The sequence below is a fragment of the Barbus barbus genome, assembly GCF_936440315.1.
Source record: "Barbus barbus genome assembly, chromosome: 20".
In the NCBI taxonomy this organism is placed as follows: Eukaryota; Metazoa; Chordata; class Actinopteri; order Cypriniformes; family Cyprinidae; genus Barbus; species Barbus barbus.
Window position 1 is genome coordinate 11,179,098 of NC_136748.1, and position 19,408 is coordinate 11,198,505.

Genomic DNA, 19,408 nt, shown 5'->3' on the forward strand with positions numbered 1-19,408 from the left:
AGTTGAAAGAGTCCACCCTCATATGTCTATGATATTCTGGTCTCTAGATATGACTCTCAGTAAATCTGAGATGTTTTAATGGTTTTATCATGTGCCAGATACATTTTTTTTGTTGTATATCCAAAAAGTAATAGCACATTTCTCTTCAACACTCTTAAAATTAAAGGTGCTTAAAAGCTTCTACACAGCAACGCCACAGAAGAACCATTTTTGGTTCCACAAAGAAACATTCAGTCAAAGGTTATTTAAAGAATCATCTCTTGCTTACCTTTTTAGAATCTGAAGATCCTTCTTTCGCCACATAGATGTTAAAGGTTCTTTATAGAACCATTTAGACAAAAAAAAGGTTCTTCTATGGCATCGTGAAGCACCTTTATTTTTAAGAGTGAACAAACCAAACGATTCATGTCCATAGCACAAACCGTGTGGGCGGGGAAAAAATAAGCACAATTAAAACTGAGGTAGGGTTGGGGATCTAGAAATCCCGTTCTGCTTCATTTACAAAATAAATACTGGATTTTCTGGACTTTGGATTCTGTTAATTGTTCTTCAACATTTGGTTTCTTGCACTAATGTAGACAGAACGCTGTACTAAAACACTATTGGCGCTTTTCCACTGCATAGTACGGCACCGCACGGTTCAGTACAGCTCACTTTTGGCGGGTTTTCCACTGGGAACAGTACCTGGTACTTTTTTTAGTACCACCTCGGCCGAGGTTCCAAGCGAGCCGTACCGTTACCAAACGTGACGTGTAAACTCTGCTGATCACTGATTGGCCGGAGAAAATCATCACTGCCTGCGTCATTGAACGCACGGCACCAGACACAACAGACCCGCTAGATTTAAATCAGCGCAGCCAGCGAAGGATGAAAAATGGCTGTTTCGTTGTCTGTTGAGGAAGTACAGACTGTCCTCTCGTTGATAGCCGAGGAGCGGATCCAGCGAGAGCATGATGGAGCGACGCAGAATTAAAAAGTTTTTCAGGAGTCACGGCAGTAGAGGCGGCAATGACACGAGAATAATCCCGCCCACTCTAAAGCGGTACTAAACTGCAGTGGAAACACAAACCGAGCCGAACTGAGCTGTGCCGTTCTGAACCGAGCCGAGTCGTACCACGCAGTGGAAAAGCGCCATATGACTGTTTTCTGCACCACTATTCAGCAGTGGCACTGCAGCACTACTCAATCTACCACCATAGCAAAAGAAATTTTAACAAGAGATGTGAAGTCGCAGTCTGAAGTGAATCTGATGAAAGATGAGATGGAAGAAATTCTGTTCGAAAGCGTTTCAAATGTATTATCGCTGCTGGGGGCGCAGAACCACACAAAAATAAGTGAAACTACTCTCTAAAAACAAATATTTTGAGTCAACAACAAAAAATTATGCAACAGTTTAGATCAATCTTTTTAAGTTATGACAACCTCTAGTTAAATTATGTTCAACCAAAAAACTATATTGAGTTAGAGAAACTTAATTTGTAGGATAAACACAAATCAAGTAGATTATCCAAAAAGGTTGTTACTAATGTATAACATAATTGAGCTGTGGCTCTGGAAGCAATTAATCGTATCTATTTGAATTGAAATGAACAGTTAGCATAGCACATGGTCAAACTTATTTAGCATGTAAATTTAATGAACAAGTAAAAAATGAGTTGTCTCTGGCATTAGCACAGTCTTTGCTCATATGGTCAGTGTAGTGTATACTCTCATGGAGCCACCCACAACCTAACCACAAGCTGTTAAATATAACAGCTTAGAACTCTAAAATGTCTTTCCCTTTACTAAAAACTCATAAATAATATCTAATGTCAACATTTACTCTCACTATACAGTCCTATAAAAGCACGTGGGAAGTAGAAATTCACTGCCAAATTTTAAAAGTTGTCAAAACAAAAACAAAACTGTTACTGCAACTTAGAAAGCAAAAATGTAAAGTTTCTTTTAAATGTAAAATTTCTTCCACAAGTTCAGCCCCGTACAGATGTAGGGCTGTATACCTTGGAGAACCTGGCGATACGATACACAGGTCACGATTCGATACATACCTCGATACAGAGCTGTCTCGATACGATTTGATACAATGTGACACGATTCGATACGATTCAATAAAAATACATGGGCCAGAGCCAATTAGTTAATGCTGAACACATTTACTCAACAAACAGAACTCTGCATTTTTCTTCAATTTATTGAAGACAAAAGTGCATTATAACAAAGTGCATTTTGCTTAAATATTTGCAACTTTAAGTGCTCTGATTAATTGTACACAAATTGTATTAATCTGGAAATTACCACAAGTCAACATTTAACTTTCCAAGGGTACAGTCTGAGCTCACACAAGCACAAAATCTTCTTCTTATTATTTAACTTCTTATTAAATCTTCTTATAATTCTTTTTTGTGACACCATGTACTGCCATAACATATTTCACTATGAAATCGCTTCAATGCTACATCTTGCTTTAACATTTTCCATGAGTTTTTTTTTAAACTCGCGGGCGCCGCTGCGCCCCCTAATGGCTGGGCGGAGTATCGATACTAAGGGCTAGAATATCGATACTGTATCTTTTTTTATTATATCGGTATGTATCTAAGAATCGATATTTTGAGCACACCCCTATACAGATGTGTGTCAAATCTGGAGGTCCAGAGACTATTTTCATTCTACCCTCACATGCACACACACTAAATACAATAGGTACAGCCTCCATAGCCACACTCTAAAGCCTCCATCAAAAAAGCTGTGGCCACAAATACACACACTTTGGCTTTGTATGTCACATAAACCCACACCACGCGCAACCTTTCTGTTGATAAGGACATGAAAGGATACGGAGATGAATTCTGGTGCCTTTTACCGACCGCTGTTTGTTTATTTTGCCCTTCCAATTCAAGAAGAAATGTAAAACACACAAGCACAGCTCACTCTGACAGCCGTGACTCAAAGCTGTTGCGCTCTGCACCGAGAGGTCGAGCAGAAAGCACAAACAAGTGGAGCGGCTGAGGCCGACGAGTGAGGTGATTCCAGTGAGTAGTTCACAGCAGGGCCAGGTCTCTCTCTCGGCACACATGGCGCCTTGCTGCCTCATGCTCTCAGGGCCCAGCAAGGCGGAGCCAGCATCACAGAGAGCAAAATATTTCATCTGTGAGTCACAGCACCCGCACGCTGCGGACTCCTCCAACGCTCAAGTCAAGTTTACACACCACAAGCTCTGCTGGGTTATATCAGGGGTCAAAGAGCACTAGAAAGAAGATTTGGACAATTTCTGGAGAAAGTCAGAGTTTTACTTCCCTATACAGAATTCAGAAAATAAATAAAGAAATAAGAAATAAGAAAATAAAATGAATGAATGAAAATTGAAAAGAAAAATAAAGAAAAAAATATAAAAGAAATAAAAAATATATAGAGAATAAATACAAAGAAAAAGAGAACTAAAATAAAGATTACATAATAAAAAGAATAAACTATTTGCCAAATAATAATAATAATAATAAATATAGATAAAAGATAAATAAATTAATAAACGCATGGATGGAGGAAGGAAGGAAGGAACAAAGAAAATACATTACAAAAAAAAAAAATCATAAAAAAAGATTTAAAAAGGAAAGAAAAGGAATTAAAGAAAATAAATGTAATCAGAAAATGTAATGCATGAATGAATGTGAAAAACGTAAATTAGTAAAATAAAGAAAATTAATAAAATAGAGAAAAATGATTTATTAAAGGTGCCATAGAATAAACTATGGTGTTTGAGGCTCACTGTGTGTCATTTTCATGTACAGAAAATGACATACAGTGAGCCTCAAACACCATAGTTTCCTCCTCCTTATGTAAATCTCATGAATAAAAAAAGACCACTGAAAAACAGGCGAATCGGAACATAACACCGACTGTGACGCAACAGTCGGGATCACTACGCCCCCAACATTTGCATAAACCCATCTACGTTCTACGCCAGCCGCCAGATGACCCATCAGAAATTGTTGCAGGTATTGTAAATAAACAAGCGCGGACAACAGCGAAAATGGCAGAGCATGGAAATAAATGTTATGTTCCAGGCTGTGCAGGGGATGTGAAGTGCAGGGATGGGTTGGTGTCTGTATTCAGAAAGGCAGTACATAAGATTTCACTTACCACATAAGCAGAGTAAGGAGAGATGACTGAGGATGATGGCGAATGATTTACAGATCCTGAGCACCACTGACAAGCATCTGATCTTGTAAAATGTGTGGTAAGTACTGCATAATATATTACTCCATAATATAAACAGTTCGTGCGATCGCGTATCTTGCAAGTGAAACTATAACGCGATTGACTGATCATTCAAAAGTAGTTTCAATGCCTCTCGTATTAATAACGGCTCGCTGATGCCCGCATTTTATATACAGTATAATTACCCGACAATATAACTGTGAGAGAAAGTATTTAAATATATATTTTCCTCCCTGTGTCTCCTTCTTGCTGTGAGTTACTGAAATGAGCCGCACTGAGAGCCAATCAGAGCAGAGCTCATTATTATTCATGACCCTGCCAAATAAGCCAATAACAGACCGTTTCATTCTAGGGAGAAATCCTAGGGTTGTAAATGGACATGTAAAATCGTTTCTGGAGATTTTTTGCCCTTACCTAAGCCACATACCTTCTATGTAGATATCAGAGAACAATTTAAAATACTGTATCAATGCATTCTATGGCACCTTTAAATAAAAGAGAAAAAATGAATGCATGCATGTGTGAATAAATGAATGCATGAAAGAATGAATGCAATTTCACCAGAGGGAAAGAATATCAATTTGAATTTGGGGTTAACTATTCCTTGAATGCATGTAATTAGGCATTTGAACAAAACCCTAACCCTAAATATGTGCACCAGCAAAAGTGATGCTTGCAAGCAGCACTAATAGTGCACAATGGGCTGAGGCACTGCCTCTAGCTCTCGCATGAAGGCACATGGACCACCTCCAGCCAACACTGAACTTGTGTCTTCCCTCTTCTCATTGGTTAGGCTTCTCCCTCATCCTTCCTCCACTTGGTGACTTTTCTTTTTCCTTACGCTCTTCCACTCATTCTTCAACTCCCTTTCCCTTTTCCAAAGGCAGAGACAGGATGTAGCCCACACCCATGTGGTGAACAACCATTCCTGCCATGCATTTTTCACATATTGCAAATGTCTGAAGGTCCACGGAGAGACTGCTGGCATTAAGGAAAGGTCCATAATACACATAGAGCGAGTTCCTCTTGACTGCATCTGTGTGGTCCACATGAACAAATAGGCTTCACGGTCTCAGAATCAGACTTGTGTGTTGCGGGCTGAAGCCGAAATCTCTTTTATACGTATAAGCACCGTGTCTAACCCCCGTACTTACAAACCTCTCAGATACCCCTCTGCTGAAAAATCTCTACAGCAGCCATTTTGGAGGAAGGCTCTGCTCACAGCGGGAACAGATTCTCTTTTAAAAGACTCACAACTACAGTTCATTCAAGAGAGGAGGGTGTTTTAAGGGCTGTCACTCATCTGAACATTACAGAATGGACGACAAATATCTTGCAACTTTTTGCCTGAACCTCTAACAAGATTATTTCACTCCAGAATGGAAATTCTCTATCATTTACTCAACCTCATGTCTTTCCAAACCCACTTCCTTCCATTGAACAAATTCTGAAGAATGTCTAGGCTGCTCTTTTCCATATAAAGAAAGTGAATGGGAGCTCTGGGTGTAAAGCTACAAAAAAAAAGCGTTACACCAGGTTTGATGCCAATGACATTAAACAAAGATGAACATACAAGTTTAAAACAATATGAAGGTGAGCAAATAACAAAATTGTAATTTTTAGGTGCACTATTTCATTAAAGGGATTTCACCCAAAAACCTGTAAGACCTTCGTTCATCTTCGGAGCACAAATTAAGATATTTTTGATGAAATCAGAGAGCTTTCTGACCTTGCATAGACAGCAACACAAACACCAAATTCAAGGCCCCGAAAGGTAGTAAGGACATCGTTAAAAATAGTCCATGTGACATCAGTGGTTCAACCGTAACGTTATGCAGCTACAAGAATAATTTTAATATGAATAATTTGATGTGCAAAGAAAACAAAAGTATTGACTTTATTCAACAATTCCTTCTCTTCCGTGTCAGTCGTAGAACCCGGATGTGCTGCACTTTGTTTACAAGCAGAAGAAGCATGCTGTAAATAAAACAATCTTTGTAAGCATGTCTGAAGATTTAGACGTAGAGGATGATTTGTAATGTTTTGCCCAGTCTTCATTATTTGAACCAGAATATAAAGACGATGAACTAAGAGAGATGGAAGTTCTACGTCAGAACACCAGCTCCTACATCAGCAGCATCGCACGCATGTGTCGTGGTACTCTCATGAACACCCTTTGAAGACTGACAGGGAAAAGAAGAAATTTAAAGAAATTGTTATTAATGTTTTATTGGTGCACAAAAAGTATTTTCGTAGATTCATAAAAATAAGGTTGAACCACTGATATCACATGGACTATTTTAACGATGTCTTTACTACCTTTCTGGGCCTTGAACGTGTCAGTTGCATTGCCGTCTATGCAGGGTCAGAAAGCTCTTGGATTTCATCGAAAATATATTAATTTGTGTTCCAGAGATTAACAAAGGTTTTACGGGTTTGGAACGACATGAGGGTGTTAACTAACGACAGAATTTTAATTTTTGTGTGAACTATCCCTTTAAACCAAAGACACTAAGCCAAAAAAAAACAAAGCATTAAAGGAGACCCATTATGAAAAAAACAATTTGATAAGGTGTTCGCACACAGTTGTGTGGTCACAGTAAACAACCAGTCTATAATAGTAACGTCATCGTAGGGAGAAAACCAAGGAGGTATTACAAGTGTCGTGTTTTGGGATGCACAAACGAACATAGGAGTCTCCATAGACTACCTCTATCTGAGCCGCTGAGAACACTGTGGTTACGTTTCATTTTCGAAGGAAATGTCCTGGAAAAATAAAAAAAATCAGCAAAGTCCAATCATTTTACACTGGACTGACTCACAAACGAGGGTCATTTCAATGCTGAATTTTAGCAAAAGTTGATTCTGAAAGAGGGATCAATACCAACGCTTTGTGCGCAACATTGTCTCCAGACAAAGTAAGCCCATTTAGTTTTCCAAAGCCTTTCTAAAAGAGCTTCTTGGCACTCTGTAATACTAATATTGCTAAAGCTACTATTGTCCACCTGTTTTTACTGATGCAGCCTTCACATGCTACCAGAATGATTGTAACTAGGAATGTGATAGTTAAAAATTGCATATGAAAGCAATGTGAAGTCGACCGCTTGAGTTTCTGAAATTTTAGTCCGTAAGATTGTTTGTTTTTGTCAGTATCCCAGAGCATGAGCCCTTGAAGCTCCACCCTCTTCTGAAAAGGGGGCCAGGAGCACCAGCTCATTTGCATTTAAAGGGACAGACTAAAAAACGGTGCGTTTTGGCTCATACCCTAAAAGTGGCGACTTTAACAAGCTATAAAAAAATCTGTGGGGTATTTTGAGCTAAAACTTCACATACACACTCTGGGGACATCAGAGGCTTATTTTACGTCTTGTAAAAAGGGTCATAATAGGTCGTCTTTAAAGTTGTTCAAAACAATGAATCTGAATGTGAAAGTGATAGCAAATGTTGTTAAAAATTAAGAATATAAAGAGACTCTAGATTAAATTAAAGAAATGTGCACCGTCAGCACATTAGTGGTGTTCTGATAATGATCAAATGTAGAGAAGCAAACATGAATGTGATTAAAATCAGCCTGCTATCAAAATAACTTAACACACAACCACATCCATACACACACAGCCTTCCTATATTGTGCGTGGTAATTTGCCTATGAAGACTTAAATGATTAAAAAGACAATATAAAGACTATTTTGCACGGTCATCTGGTTGATATCATTGTGAAAATAATATGCTATTAATTAACAATATTTATAATATTTAAAAAATTACATTCATTTTAAAGACTTTAAAATAAAAGATAAAACTAAACAAAAATCACTGGTTTTCTTTAATCGGGTCAAATTCCAACCAATAAATAAATAAATACACTACTTTTTAAATCAAAATATATTATTCTCATTTAAGCTGACAAAGGATATGTAGGCGAGAAAAAAAAATATCAACCAATAATATTATAGCCTAATACGTTTTATCCAATAAAATCTAAACGGATAAAATTAAACCCCACCTATTATTTTCCAATGAACATTTTGTTTCACTCAGAAATATGTACAGGTAATACAAAATTCCAATGTGTGTGAATGATTATCCATGTTTTTAAAGAAGCAAATGCAAAAGCAAACCCTTCAATACAAGGTGCCTTAAACTTGAAAAGATATGCATTCTAAAATAAATTAATATAACAAATGATCACTTGAGATAAACAGACTTTACTGTAGCTCTGTATGATAACAGACACTGGGTGGATGTCTCCGGAAACAAATTTCAGGTTTGGTGAGCTGATTGTGGGTGGCCATTGTGGACTGCAAACAAACTGGAAGACAGCTGCCTAGGAACACTCCCAACACAAAGGCTCCAAAAAGCAAGCAGCAAAATTATGCTGCCTAATAAGGTGCTAAAATACCTTGTGTTGTCCAAAATCACATTCGATGTTTCATTTCAGTTAGGATGCATCTGTAGAAGGTAGCGGTTTATGTAGGTAGTACACAAGGCACAAACAACACTTTTTTTTTTTGAGTTAATTTTTCAGTTGAATAGTTAAATGCTCAAGTTGGCATGATATGAAAATTAATCCCATCTATTTTGTAAATGTATTTTATAGATCTTAATGTGAAGAATTCATCCATGAAAATGACATTTCTCTTTGGTGATGTATCCCAGACTTCTTCCAGTCATTTAATACATTTAAATCCCAAACCTCCACAATCAACCGCAAGCTCACGTTCAGTTTTGAAGCTCAGAATCCAACCAACAACCGATGAACAGAACCCACTCTATGGCTGTCCGATATGGTCATCACAAAAAAAAAAATTCAACATCATACAATATCAATATTTATCACAATATTCATTTCAATGATGGGGAAGAAAATGCTTACCATTTGGATGTTAGACAATGAGTATGAATGTACAGTAAATATAACTAGTTTGTTCACAAATAAACTCCACAAAGTAAGCTACTTTTTAACTGAGGGCCCCATTAAATCCATTTTCCCCTTACATTCTGTGCTTTCTATTTCATTTAATTTGATAAATTTTTTTAATTCTGTTACAATTTAATACAAATTGTCTAACGAAATTAATAAAATAATTTAAATAATCTTTTAAAATATAATCAAATAAAAATAAATACAACAAAACATTGCTTTTTTTCAAATAAGATGCTGCACAAAAGAACTGTATAAATTAAAACATGGATGAAAAAATATTTAGTTGTATGATATTCCTTAGAAAGAACAAAATTATTATTACTACTTTGAAAAATATATTTTAGTATGCAATAGTAATATATTTCCGTCAACTTTTTCATGTAAAACTGAACATTTATTTTGGCGGTTTGATCTTTCAGTTTCAGTTTGTGTTTGACGGTGGTTTTCCTCAAATGAAACGGTCAAAAGAACAGTTCTGGAGATGAAGTTCATGTGATCTCGATATGGCATCTGCCCTATCTCGCCCTACATTTCAGCTCAAAGCATTGTGGGTAAAGTAGTCTTTGACAGCTACTCACGTGCATGTTTATCAGCAAGGGCGATGAGCGTTGTAGAGATGTCTCTGCGTCGGTAGAAACACACCACTTTGGCCTCCACATTCCCATTTGCCGTCTGCAAAAGGAAACGGAGTTGTCACAGCAACAGCTTCTAGACCAATCAGCTCCTGGGGAAGCCTCAATATGCAAATTGAGGATCAAATCAAAACCATGACCTAAACACCTCTGCACTTCCTGGGTGATTTGAGAGGGTCTCGTGATGGAGAGAAGATGAGAAGGGCAAACAGGGGGATGCAGTGTGATGTTAGAGGATGTTAAAGGCTTACAAGTGTGAACAGTATGAAAAAAGACAGAAAGCTGTAGCTTTGAGATTTGTAAGTCATTTAGGTATGGGTTTTTGCCAAGCGCTCACTACTAAACTTAAGCTTGTCACCCTTTGCATATTTCAAGGGATAGCTCATCCAAAAATGAAAATAAATTTCATCATCGTTTACTCACTCATGACATTACAAACCTGTATGATTTTCTTCCTTGGAACACGAAAGGTGAAATTTTAAAGAACGTTCTGGCCACTATTTTCAATAAAATAAAAGTAAATAAGTACTGGGACTTGTCAAATTTCAAAAAAGATAAAAAGCACCATAAAAGAATGATAAAAAATTAGTGAGTTGAACCAGCAAACTGAATCAGGGAACGTATCAATCAGAGAAAGGGTTTAGAGTTAGGCCTATGATTTAGTCTGGTTTAAAAGGTCTGGGTTGTCTAAAGAATGTTCCAGACTCGGAAATGGCTACCTCTCTTATAAATAAAACAAGAGCAGCTACTTTTATTTATACTATTACAGTATTTATTTACATTTAGAATTAGCTTTTATTTTTACATAATCAGTTTTCAATTTCATTTTAGTTTTAACAATTTTGACGTTTTACCATTTTTATTTAACATTTTTCTATTTTTACATTTCAACTTTTTATTTCTGTCAGTTGTCAAAACAACATTTCCAAGTTTCGTTTACATTTTTAAAACAAATTCAAGTTATAGTTAAAATCATCTAATATTTATATTTCATTTTATTTCTCTGTTGTTTAAATTAATGGAAAAAAAGTTTAGTTTTAGCTAACAAAAACATCAGTAATTGCTTCACAATATTTACAATATAGCACAAAAGCCATATGGACCAATTCTATTATGATTTTTTTTTTTCTCATATTGGAGCCTGAAAGCCCCAGTCCTTGTTCTCTTTCATTATATTACAAAGATCTTTCAAATCTCTCGCAATTGCCATTTGCTCATATATGCCACTGACCAGTGTGTACACAAAAAAAAAATAATTACTGCAACTTGGCTACAATCTGGGCTTTTTGTCGCAGACTTAAAGCATTAAAGGGTGACCAGCTTCAGTCTTGTAGTGTTCGATTGGCTTTTTTAGCAACACACACTCGTTTGTCACTCACCTTGTTGAGTTCCTCTATTCGCCTGATTAGCAGTGGGTTACTGGAGGAGTTTTCGAAATAAACATAATCTGAGAGGAGAGAAAGAAACAACTGTTAGTGTTGTTCACACACCTACAGTCTGTCCGTGACAGGCAGCATCTCCTGTCACGCTCCCACACCTGCTGAGGCTTACCGGACTGTTTCAGAGACTAAACAGAGCATTCTCCGCCGGGATACATGACAGGAGCACCGCTGCCTTTTGGCAAGTTCCCTAACAACAACACTTGAAAGCAAACGCGTTGACACTGAAAAGCTATGGTGTTTGTAACTCAACCTCATAGATAACCTTCAGCGGCCACTTTTGCCTGGCACCAAACGACATGCCAGTCAGGACTATCAGAGGAAAAACAGACCATTAAACCCAAACAAGACAAAGTGATGCTCTTTTTTTTCATTTAAAAATGTTTTTAAAAATAAATTAAGAATACAACTCAAACACACGATTTGAATAAATCTCTTCTATCATGAGCATGTACTTAGCTTTGGAATTAAAACCATTTTGCGTTTCAAAATGAAAATCAAAACATCTATTATGCCAAAAGTGTCAAGGTGATACAATCATCCTGATAATGTAATAATGAAAGAAATTCTTGAAAAGAAAGCCTTAAGTATTGTTTGAAAAACACTGTCTACTAAATCAAGGTCATGTGTTGCGACCAATAAACTCATGTGGTGCGACCAACAAGCAGAGAGAAGAAAAAAAATAAAAACGGAAACCGCCATCGAGACGACCCCTGCAGAACACCATGGCTGCGTTTCAAGGTCAAAAAGCCACATGACATTTCAGATAAGTTAACTTTTATGACAAGACAAGGTAAGTTCTGGTTCTTTAACGTCATGTGGCACAACAATATTTATTAATCAATAATTTCAGATGTGTGTAAAAAAAATTCAATTGAATGTACACACATATACACATGTACACACTTTAAAAATTAAAAAAATCAGTTCTAAAAACATGGCACGTGTTTTAAACATGACCTTAAAATATTCTTTTATCATAGCCCCACTTTTGCCATTGACCCTCCTACCAATTCTCTCAGTTCCTTCTTTCTTGTGTCAGCCCTCCTTTTCCCGATGTACTTGTGTGTGTTTGTCTTCTGTGTGTGTGCTGTTGGCCTTGCTCCAGGGCGTGTGGGCTCTGTGCAGGCTTACGGCTCTGTGGGACGTCCCCCGCAGGCCTCAAGCTTGGTGGGGTGCCTAGTCTTAACCCTGTGCGCGCCAGGACCTCTGGCAGATTGCACCCCGCGTACAGCAGACGGCATACACACACAAGCAGTAATCCCATGGTTTGATGGTGGGGGGCGGGGGGACTAGAACATCATGTCTGGCAAAAACACGTTTGCAAACTCAGTGTTTGGTAACATAGCCATGTGAGCCTACAGTTCCCATTTCAGAGAGAAGTCTGTTTACTAATACATCAAAATGGATGATTTTCCTGAGAATCCAAAGGGCAAAAAACAAGTGGGACTAAACTTTTGGGACAGACGGCAAGACTTATAAACATTGGTTTTGGTTCTGAAATACAGCACTATCCTACGACCCTTTTTTAATTTTTCCTACGTTGTGAATAAAGAGATGTCTTGAGAATGATGGCATGATATATGAGGCCAGTCAAATTGGACTTACAATGCTCATATCCGTGGCTTAATACGTCAGATCACGAGTTATCTACAGATAACAGCATCTTAAACAGACAATCCACTCAAAAATATTATGAAAAATGTTGACAACCAAACAGTTTCAGTTCCCACTGACTTCCATCATATTTTTTGTCTATATAAATGGAAGTCAATGGGAACCAAAACTGTATAGTTACCAATATTTTTCAATATTACAAGTGTTCATCAGAAGAAAGAAATGCATACAGGTTTGGAACGACATGAGGATGAGTAAATGATAACAGACCTGCCATTTTTGGGTGAACTATTCCATTCCCAAAATACAAATGTGATATGCTGTATATGAAAAGAGATTAAAATACCACATTAAAACTGCAACATAATACGACTTCAAGGTAATCTAATCAGTCAATTAATCCAATCCAGTTAGAATATATTTGACGTTTAATGTTGTAATGTTGAGCAGAATTTTCAGATCAATGATATTTCATGCTGGGTGGGCTGCCCAGCTCAATACCACAGAAAAAGAAACCAAACAATCGACAAGCGACTACTCCTCGTAGCCACAGCTGATTAGGGCAAAATGTTGATTTACATGTAACAGATAGCTTTTATCACCCGTCACTTTATACCATCAGGCCTAGAGCGGACACAGTGCTGGCCATGAACATGTCCGGTTCAAAAAAATGCTCAGTCTACAGCACCACCGGCTATAAAGGGACAGGAAGTGGCTTTGGTACGTTCTCTACACCGTCTCAGCGATCTAACGTCTTAGAAAGTCTGGAAGGCAGTATGTTCTTGTTTGATGTTTTTTCTTCTACCAAAAAGTGTATGCTGGCTGTTCTGCAAACATGTGGTCTGTAGCACCTTGCTGAGACTTTCAGACAGATCTATTTAATGTCAAAGTGGGTCTACTCTAATAGACAATAAGTGAAGACAAACACAGAAAACTAGAGACGTAAATGTGATACATTTTTTCAGATTCTGAATGCATATTTTTCATAATTTAGATTAGACTTATTAAACTACCATTCAAAGGGTTGAAAGAAAATAATTATTTTATTCAGCAATGTTGCATTTAACTGATCAAAAGCGACAGCAAGACATTTTAAATTATATAAAAGATTTCCTTTTCAAATAAATGATGTTATTCTGAACTTTCTAATCAGTTTCCACAAAAAAAACTGTTATTTTAACTTCTGATAATATTTCACAGTATTATTACTTTTATCATATTTTTGGTTAAATAAATGCAACCTTGGTGAATATAAGAGACTTCTTTTTAAAAATAAATAAATAAAGAATAAAAAAAACTGAAAATAATCTTATCAACTCAAAACTTTTGAATGGTAGAGTATAAATAAAACAACAAAAATTGTAGCTTCTCTAGCATTTAAAATGTTAAATATAGGCATTCATGGGCGCAAAAGCAAACTGGTCAAAATATAGTGCCACTAACCGAGTGCCCTAAAAATGCAGCAACTTGAGCAAAGTGAGATTCAGCAATCATGTCTGCACTATGACCAAATATTGATATAAAAAATATATAAATATAAATATATATCTGTAAAGTCGAAAAAAAAAAAAAACTGGGAACAAAATTTTTCCCTAAATTTTCCACAGATCCCCTAGCACTCTTGCATCTACACCAGACATGACTGCTGTACAGGTAGGGCTGGGTATTGAGTTCGATACTTTTTAGGCGCCGACCGAATTGCCTCGATACCACCGAGTATCGAAAAACGTCTTGTCGTTCGGTACCACATTTCGATACCTAAGGGGTTAATCTCATTAACGTCAGTGAGCCAATAAGCCTGCAGCACTAGGTGTGTTTGACTAGAAGTGACGCGGTGCTGATTGATCAGTGTTTGACATCCGCGAGAGCAATTCGAAAGCGTACGGAGCAGTCTGCTCTCTATATCGCGCAGTTTCGCTTACTTGACACAGACTGAAGCTCGCGTGACATTTCAGCGTCTGCCGTCTCACTAAATGAGGACATAAACACATGAACAACAGCTCTAGAACTGCTCTGAGAGTCACTTCATGAGCATTTTACCGTTTGATTCGAGTAAAACTAACTTCATATCATATACACACAGAACTGTAAAGGTATTCCCGGAAACCCGTCAAAATAAAAGTTCGGATTAACTTGGAAGACACTGCGGCAGAAATATATTAATATGGTTCAGCAGAGTCTACATACTGCTACTACTAGGCTACTATTAAAATTATTAAAACTCTTATTTTTTTAATTAATGATCACACAACATTTCTTCCATGTTTTAATTTTAATAGTAAAATTTTGTTTGCCAAAATAAATAAATAAAGTTTTATTTTCCATAATTTAATGAAATTAATGTTTCATGCCTTCATTTGAAAACCAGATACAGAACTTCTGAGGAAAAAGAAAACAATTCATAAGGCTGTTTTAAGAATAAATTTGAATAAACTAAGTAGTTTTTATGCATTCAAATAATTAGACATACTACAACATAGAATTTAATAACAATAAAACATATTGTGAAAGAAAATAAAACATCCATTTATGAAAGTAGATAAAGATTTAAAATTTCTTGAAGTCTTTAACAACCTAGAATAAATGAATAGAAATGATGATTCTGTCTGAGCTATGCGTTTTAAAACGAGCACGCACTAGTGTAAACTGAAAACTATTTGAGCTTTATTAAAATTACTTGTCCTGATTTATTGTGTTGGCTATATTTTGTTCCTTTGTGCAGTGGCTCAGGAGATGAGTCTTTGAGTCTGTATACATGTTAACAAGCTGAAAAAAATAAAACCAAAGTTTTTTGAGATAATGTAGTCTTGTTAAAACTGTTTTCATAAAATTGGTATCGAAAAAAGTATTGTTCAGGAACCGGTATCGAACTCAAGGTATCGGTATCGATATCAAACATTTTTGAACGATACCCAGCCCTATGTACAGAGATATCCATTTTTAAATTAAGCGATTTTCAGTGCTGGAAATCCATTTATCTTTTACTGAAACTTCCGCATCATCGAGGAGAGCACTGATCACGGTTGCTTAGCAACGGCAGACGCCACGAAAGCGCAAGCTCCCGAGTGTTTTGGAAAGGAGGAGAAAGCGGCATGGGTGGTGTTTTCCATGCGTTGTTAGCCACGACATGTGAACGGCCCCAAAGTCTGTCTACACTGGACGCAACAAAGCGACTGTTACAAATGATTTGAACTTTGTGTCAGTATGTCATAAATAGAGCGAGGCATCAGTTAGAGTGGGGATTTCGACCGGGATTGGAGCGGGAATTTGTCGCACCGCGCATCGCATCCAGTGTAGATAGACAGCATCACTGATATGGGTTCTACACAATTTTGTCGCGCCGCGCGCGTCAAATGTAGACACGGTAAGAGCCACGCAGATGCACGTGAACACTGAATTCCTGTCACTTCCGCATCTAATTGTGCCTGAAATGACACATACGTGCAAAATTATGTAAAAATACATGTCTCTGCAAGTATCCTTGTAAACACAGTTGCTTATGGCTTAGGTGAAGGTAAACAACTGAGAACGGATGGAAATGGATGTGTAACAGTAGCTACATTAGCACAGCAGTTTAATGTTCCTGTTCCTGCTTTCTGTCATGAATGTTAATCAAACAACAAAACACAGAAAAAAAATCACTTCTGTAGCTTTAACACAAATTTATTATATTTAATTTATACAATTAAGACCATACAGTGTTATTTTACATTTGAGTATTCAATTTCTGTACCTGAATACTGTTCATTCTGTATCTTTGTTCTATTATAATTAGCTATGGTTGTAATTTGTTTATTTTCTATGCTGATTTATTCACCTATAAAATCCCCCCAATTATTGATTTTTTATTATTTATTTTTTTTAAATTCCAAATAAAGATATTCAAATCATCTGGTGATTTTGTTTTTCATATCACAATATAATATAATATAAACAATATTTTGTTTATATTATAAAACAAAATATCGCAATGTGGGTTTTTTTCCAATATCGTGCAGCCCTAAGATACATTTATAAAAATAAACAAAAAAAATAAAATAAAAATACATATATATTGTTACGCATTACAACAAAGGCCTGCAGGGGCGCCGACGGCCTGGTGATTGTTTTTACACATTACTACGCGATCTAATCCTTGTTTAATATTGACCAAGCACCTTTTACTTCAAATCTCCACTTAATCTTTAATATTTGTCCATTTCTTTAGGACAGAAATGCTAAAGCCACTTTAATTAAATGAATGTGGACATCAAAACGTGTAAACTCAGAGTGAGGGTTTGAGCTTTTATTTTTAATATATTCTCCTGTGTTTGCGTAGATTTATAAATGATTTACTTTGCAAATCTGATGAAATGGTGCGTGTTGCGTTCCCAGATGAACGTTATAATAAACCCAAACTCACAAGAACATGCAGAGATGGAGTTTGAGACGCTCAACATGTAAATTATAACAGTTTCTGTGGAACTACTGTGAACGGAGCCGCTGTGTAACGCACGTACTTAACCTATACGCATGTAAATAATTAAAGCGCATATACTTTATTAGAACAGCATCGTATATATTATTTAATTAAATCATAGCGTTTGTGAATTCACAGTTATGCTTAATTATGATTTTTAAATGGGTTTAATATATCATGCAGCCTTGTAAAATAGTCTAATAATGTGTTTTATGGATTGTCGTCCGTGAAATGCGCCACTTCAGGTATTTTGCCGGTTAGTCGACGTGAGCGAAATGAAGTCGACGATTTAAAAAAATCGACTAGTCGACTAAAATCGACGAATTGCGACAGCCCTACATCAAAGCACATTTTGGGGTCTCCGGCAACGGTTTATTCTTACAAGAGTAAAATGCATTGTTATTTTTGCAGTTGTCTGCGAGATCCAGTGTCCAGCTTAATTCGGTGATGTATCTGGGGTGTTGGGATCTCTAGAACTTTAGGACCTAAAAAAAAAAGTGGTCGACGACCAAAAAAGTTTGGGAACCCCTGACATTCACAGTCCTGAATGTTCCACTCCATCTGAGATTCATTCAGCCATGTGCGCCTGACTGTATCTCTCAGTGTGTATGCGTAAGACTCAGACCACACCTCTTTGCTGCTTATTTAAGGAGTACAAGTTCTACCAGAGGCCTCCCGGTCTGGGGCAAAACCTGACATGGAGTCAGAACCTCACACAGAACCTGGAAGAGAAGCTTGCAGAAGACCTGGAGGCATCACCGCTGTCTCTCACAGCTTCTGCCAACCCTCCTGCCATCTCCGTCTGCCTGTGCCCACAGCGATTGCTGCCCCCATCCCCCCACCAATCAGCACGCGACACAGCCTGTGACATCACAGTGCAGTCAAATTTCCTGTGATCCAATCCGTGCATGTTGCCGAGCCTTACTCAGACTGAGGGTGAAAGAAAGACAGACAGAAAGAGAGTGAGAGAGAGAGAGAGAGAGAGAGAGAGAGTTGAGTGCAGAGAGTCTAACCAGGCCAGAGGAAGTTGAGTGAAGAAAGACAGACAAAGAGTGACAGATACAAAAAACAAGCCAAAAAAGTCTTAGAAAGGATGAATGAACACTCTTAAAAATGTTATATATTTTTATTAAAAAAAAATATTCACATAAGCTTGTCGACCTCATTAAATCAAAGAAATCGCGCAAGCACATATGCAACCAGGCTGGACTTCAGGGAGTGTGGGCTGCCCCGAGTTGGACTCAGAGGAAGAGTTCCCCGTGGCCCAGCCTCTGCAGAGAGCCCAGCCTGCACAGGTCCTCGGAGTGCACAGAGGCCATTCAATCCCTGTCTTAGGACAATCAGACCAGGACCCACGAGACATCCGTTACTATGGCAATACCAGTTAATTCAAGCTTATGCACCAAACACATACACAGAGCATTAGTGCAGCTCTTAGGTTATTCTTGCTCTCTGCCTCCGGCTCAGGGATTCGGGTTATACAACACCTTCAACAATACAGAACCACTGTCTTTCCACCTAGGTAAAAACAGAGGTGGGCCAGGACGCACAGGACACCTAAACCTGCTGGTTTTAAACCATGTGATATACTTTTTTGCCCCCTATGTTTCATATGGGTGGTATTAATGTTCATTCTGGTAGTATTTTTGCCCCAATCCCCTGTTCATTTCTGACTCTCATATGCACTGATCTCTCTGCAATGTAGTTGACAGAAATCCACCATAGTGACAGAGAACTTTAATCCCTGCACTTTTGATTAATTTAATGCGTCCTTGCTAAATGGCAGTATTAATTTATTTCCTAAAGTCTTACAGACCCCAAACATTTGAACGATAAATAAAATTTACACATTGCATTTTATTTATAAATTCTAAGATTAAAGGATTAGTTCCAGAGAAAAACATTCTGATAATTTACTCACCCCCATATCATTCAAGATGTTCACATCTTTCTTTCTTCAGAGGTAAAGAAATTAAGATTTTTGAGGAAAACATTCCACGATTTGTCTCCATATAATGGACTTTAAAGGGCATCTATTATGCCTCTTTTTACAAGATGTAGGCCTAATATTGGTCTTGGGTGTTCCCAGAATGTGTCTGTGAAGTTTCAGCCCAAAATA

The 19,408-nt window shown here is 37.3% G+C and overlaps 1 protein-coding gene across 1 annotated transcript in view; it reads right to left on the reverse strand.

The window, feature by feature from the left end:
* Nucleotides 1-19,408, reverse strand: part of LOC306886477 (metastasis-associated protein MTA1-like) — a 51,643-nt gene that overhangs the window by 23,173 nt on the left and 9,062 nt on the right. The window contains exons 2-3 of the mRNA XM_079443595.1: nt 11,154-11,221; nt 9,721-9,814 (exon numbers count right to left, since the gene is read on the reverse strand). Of these exons, the coding sequence (XP_079299721.1) occupies nt 9,721-9,814; nt 11,154-11,221 (162 nt within the window). The remainder of the gene's footprint in view (nt 1-9,720; nt 9,815-11,153; nt 11,222-19,408) is intronic.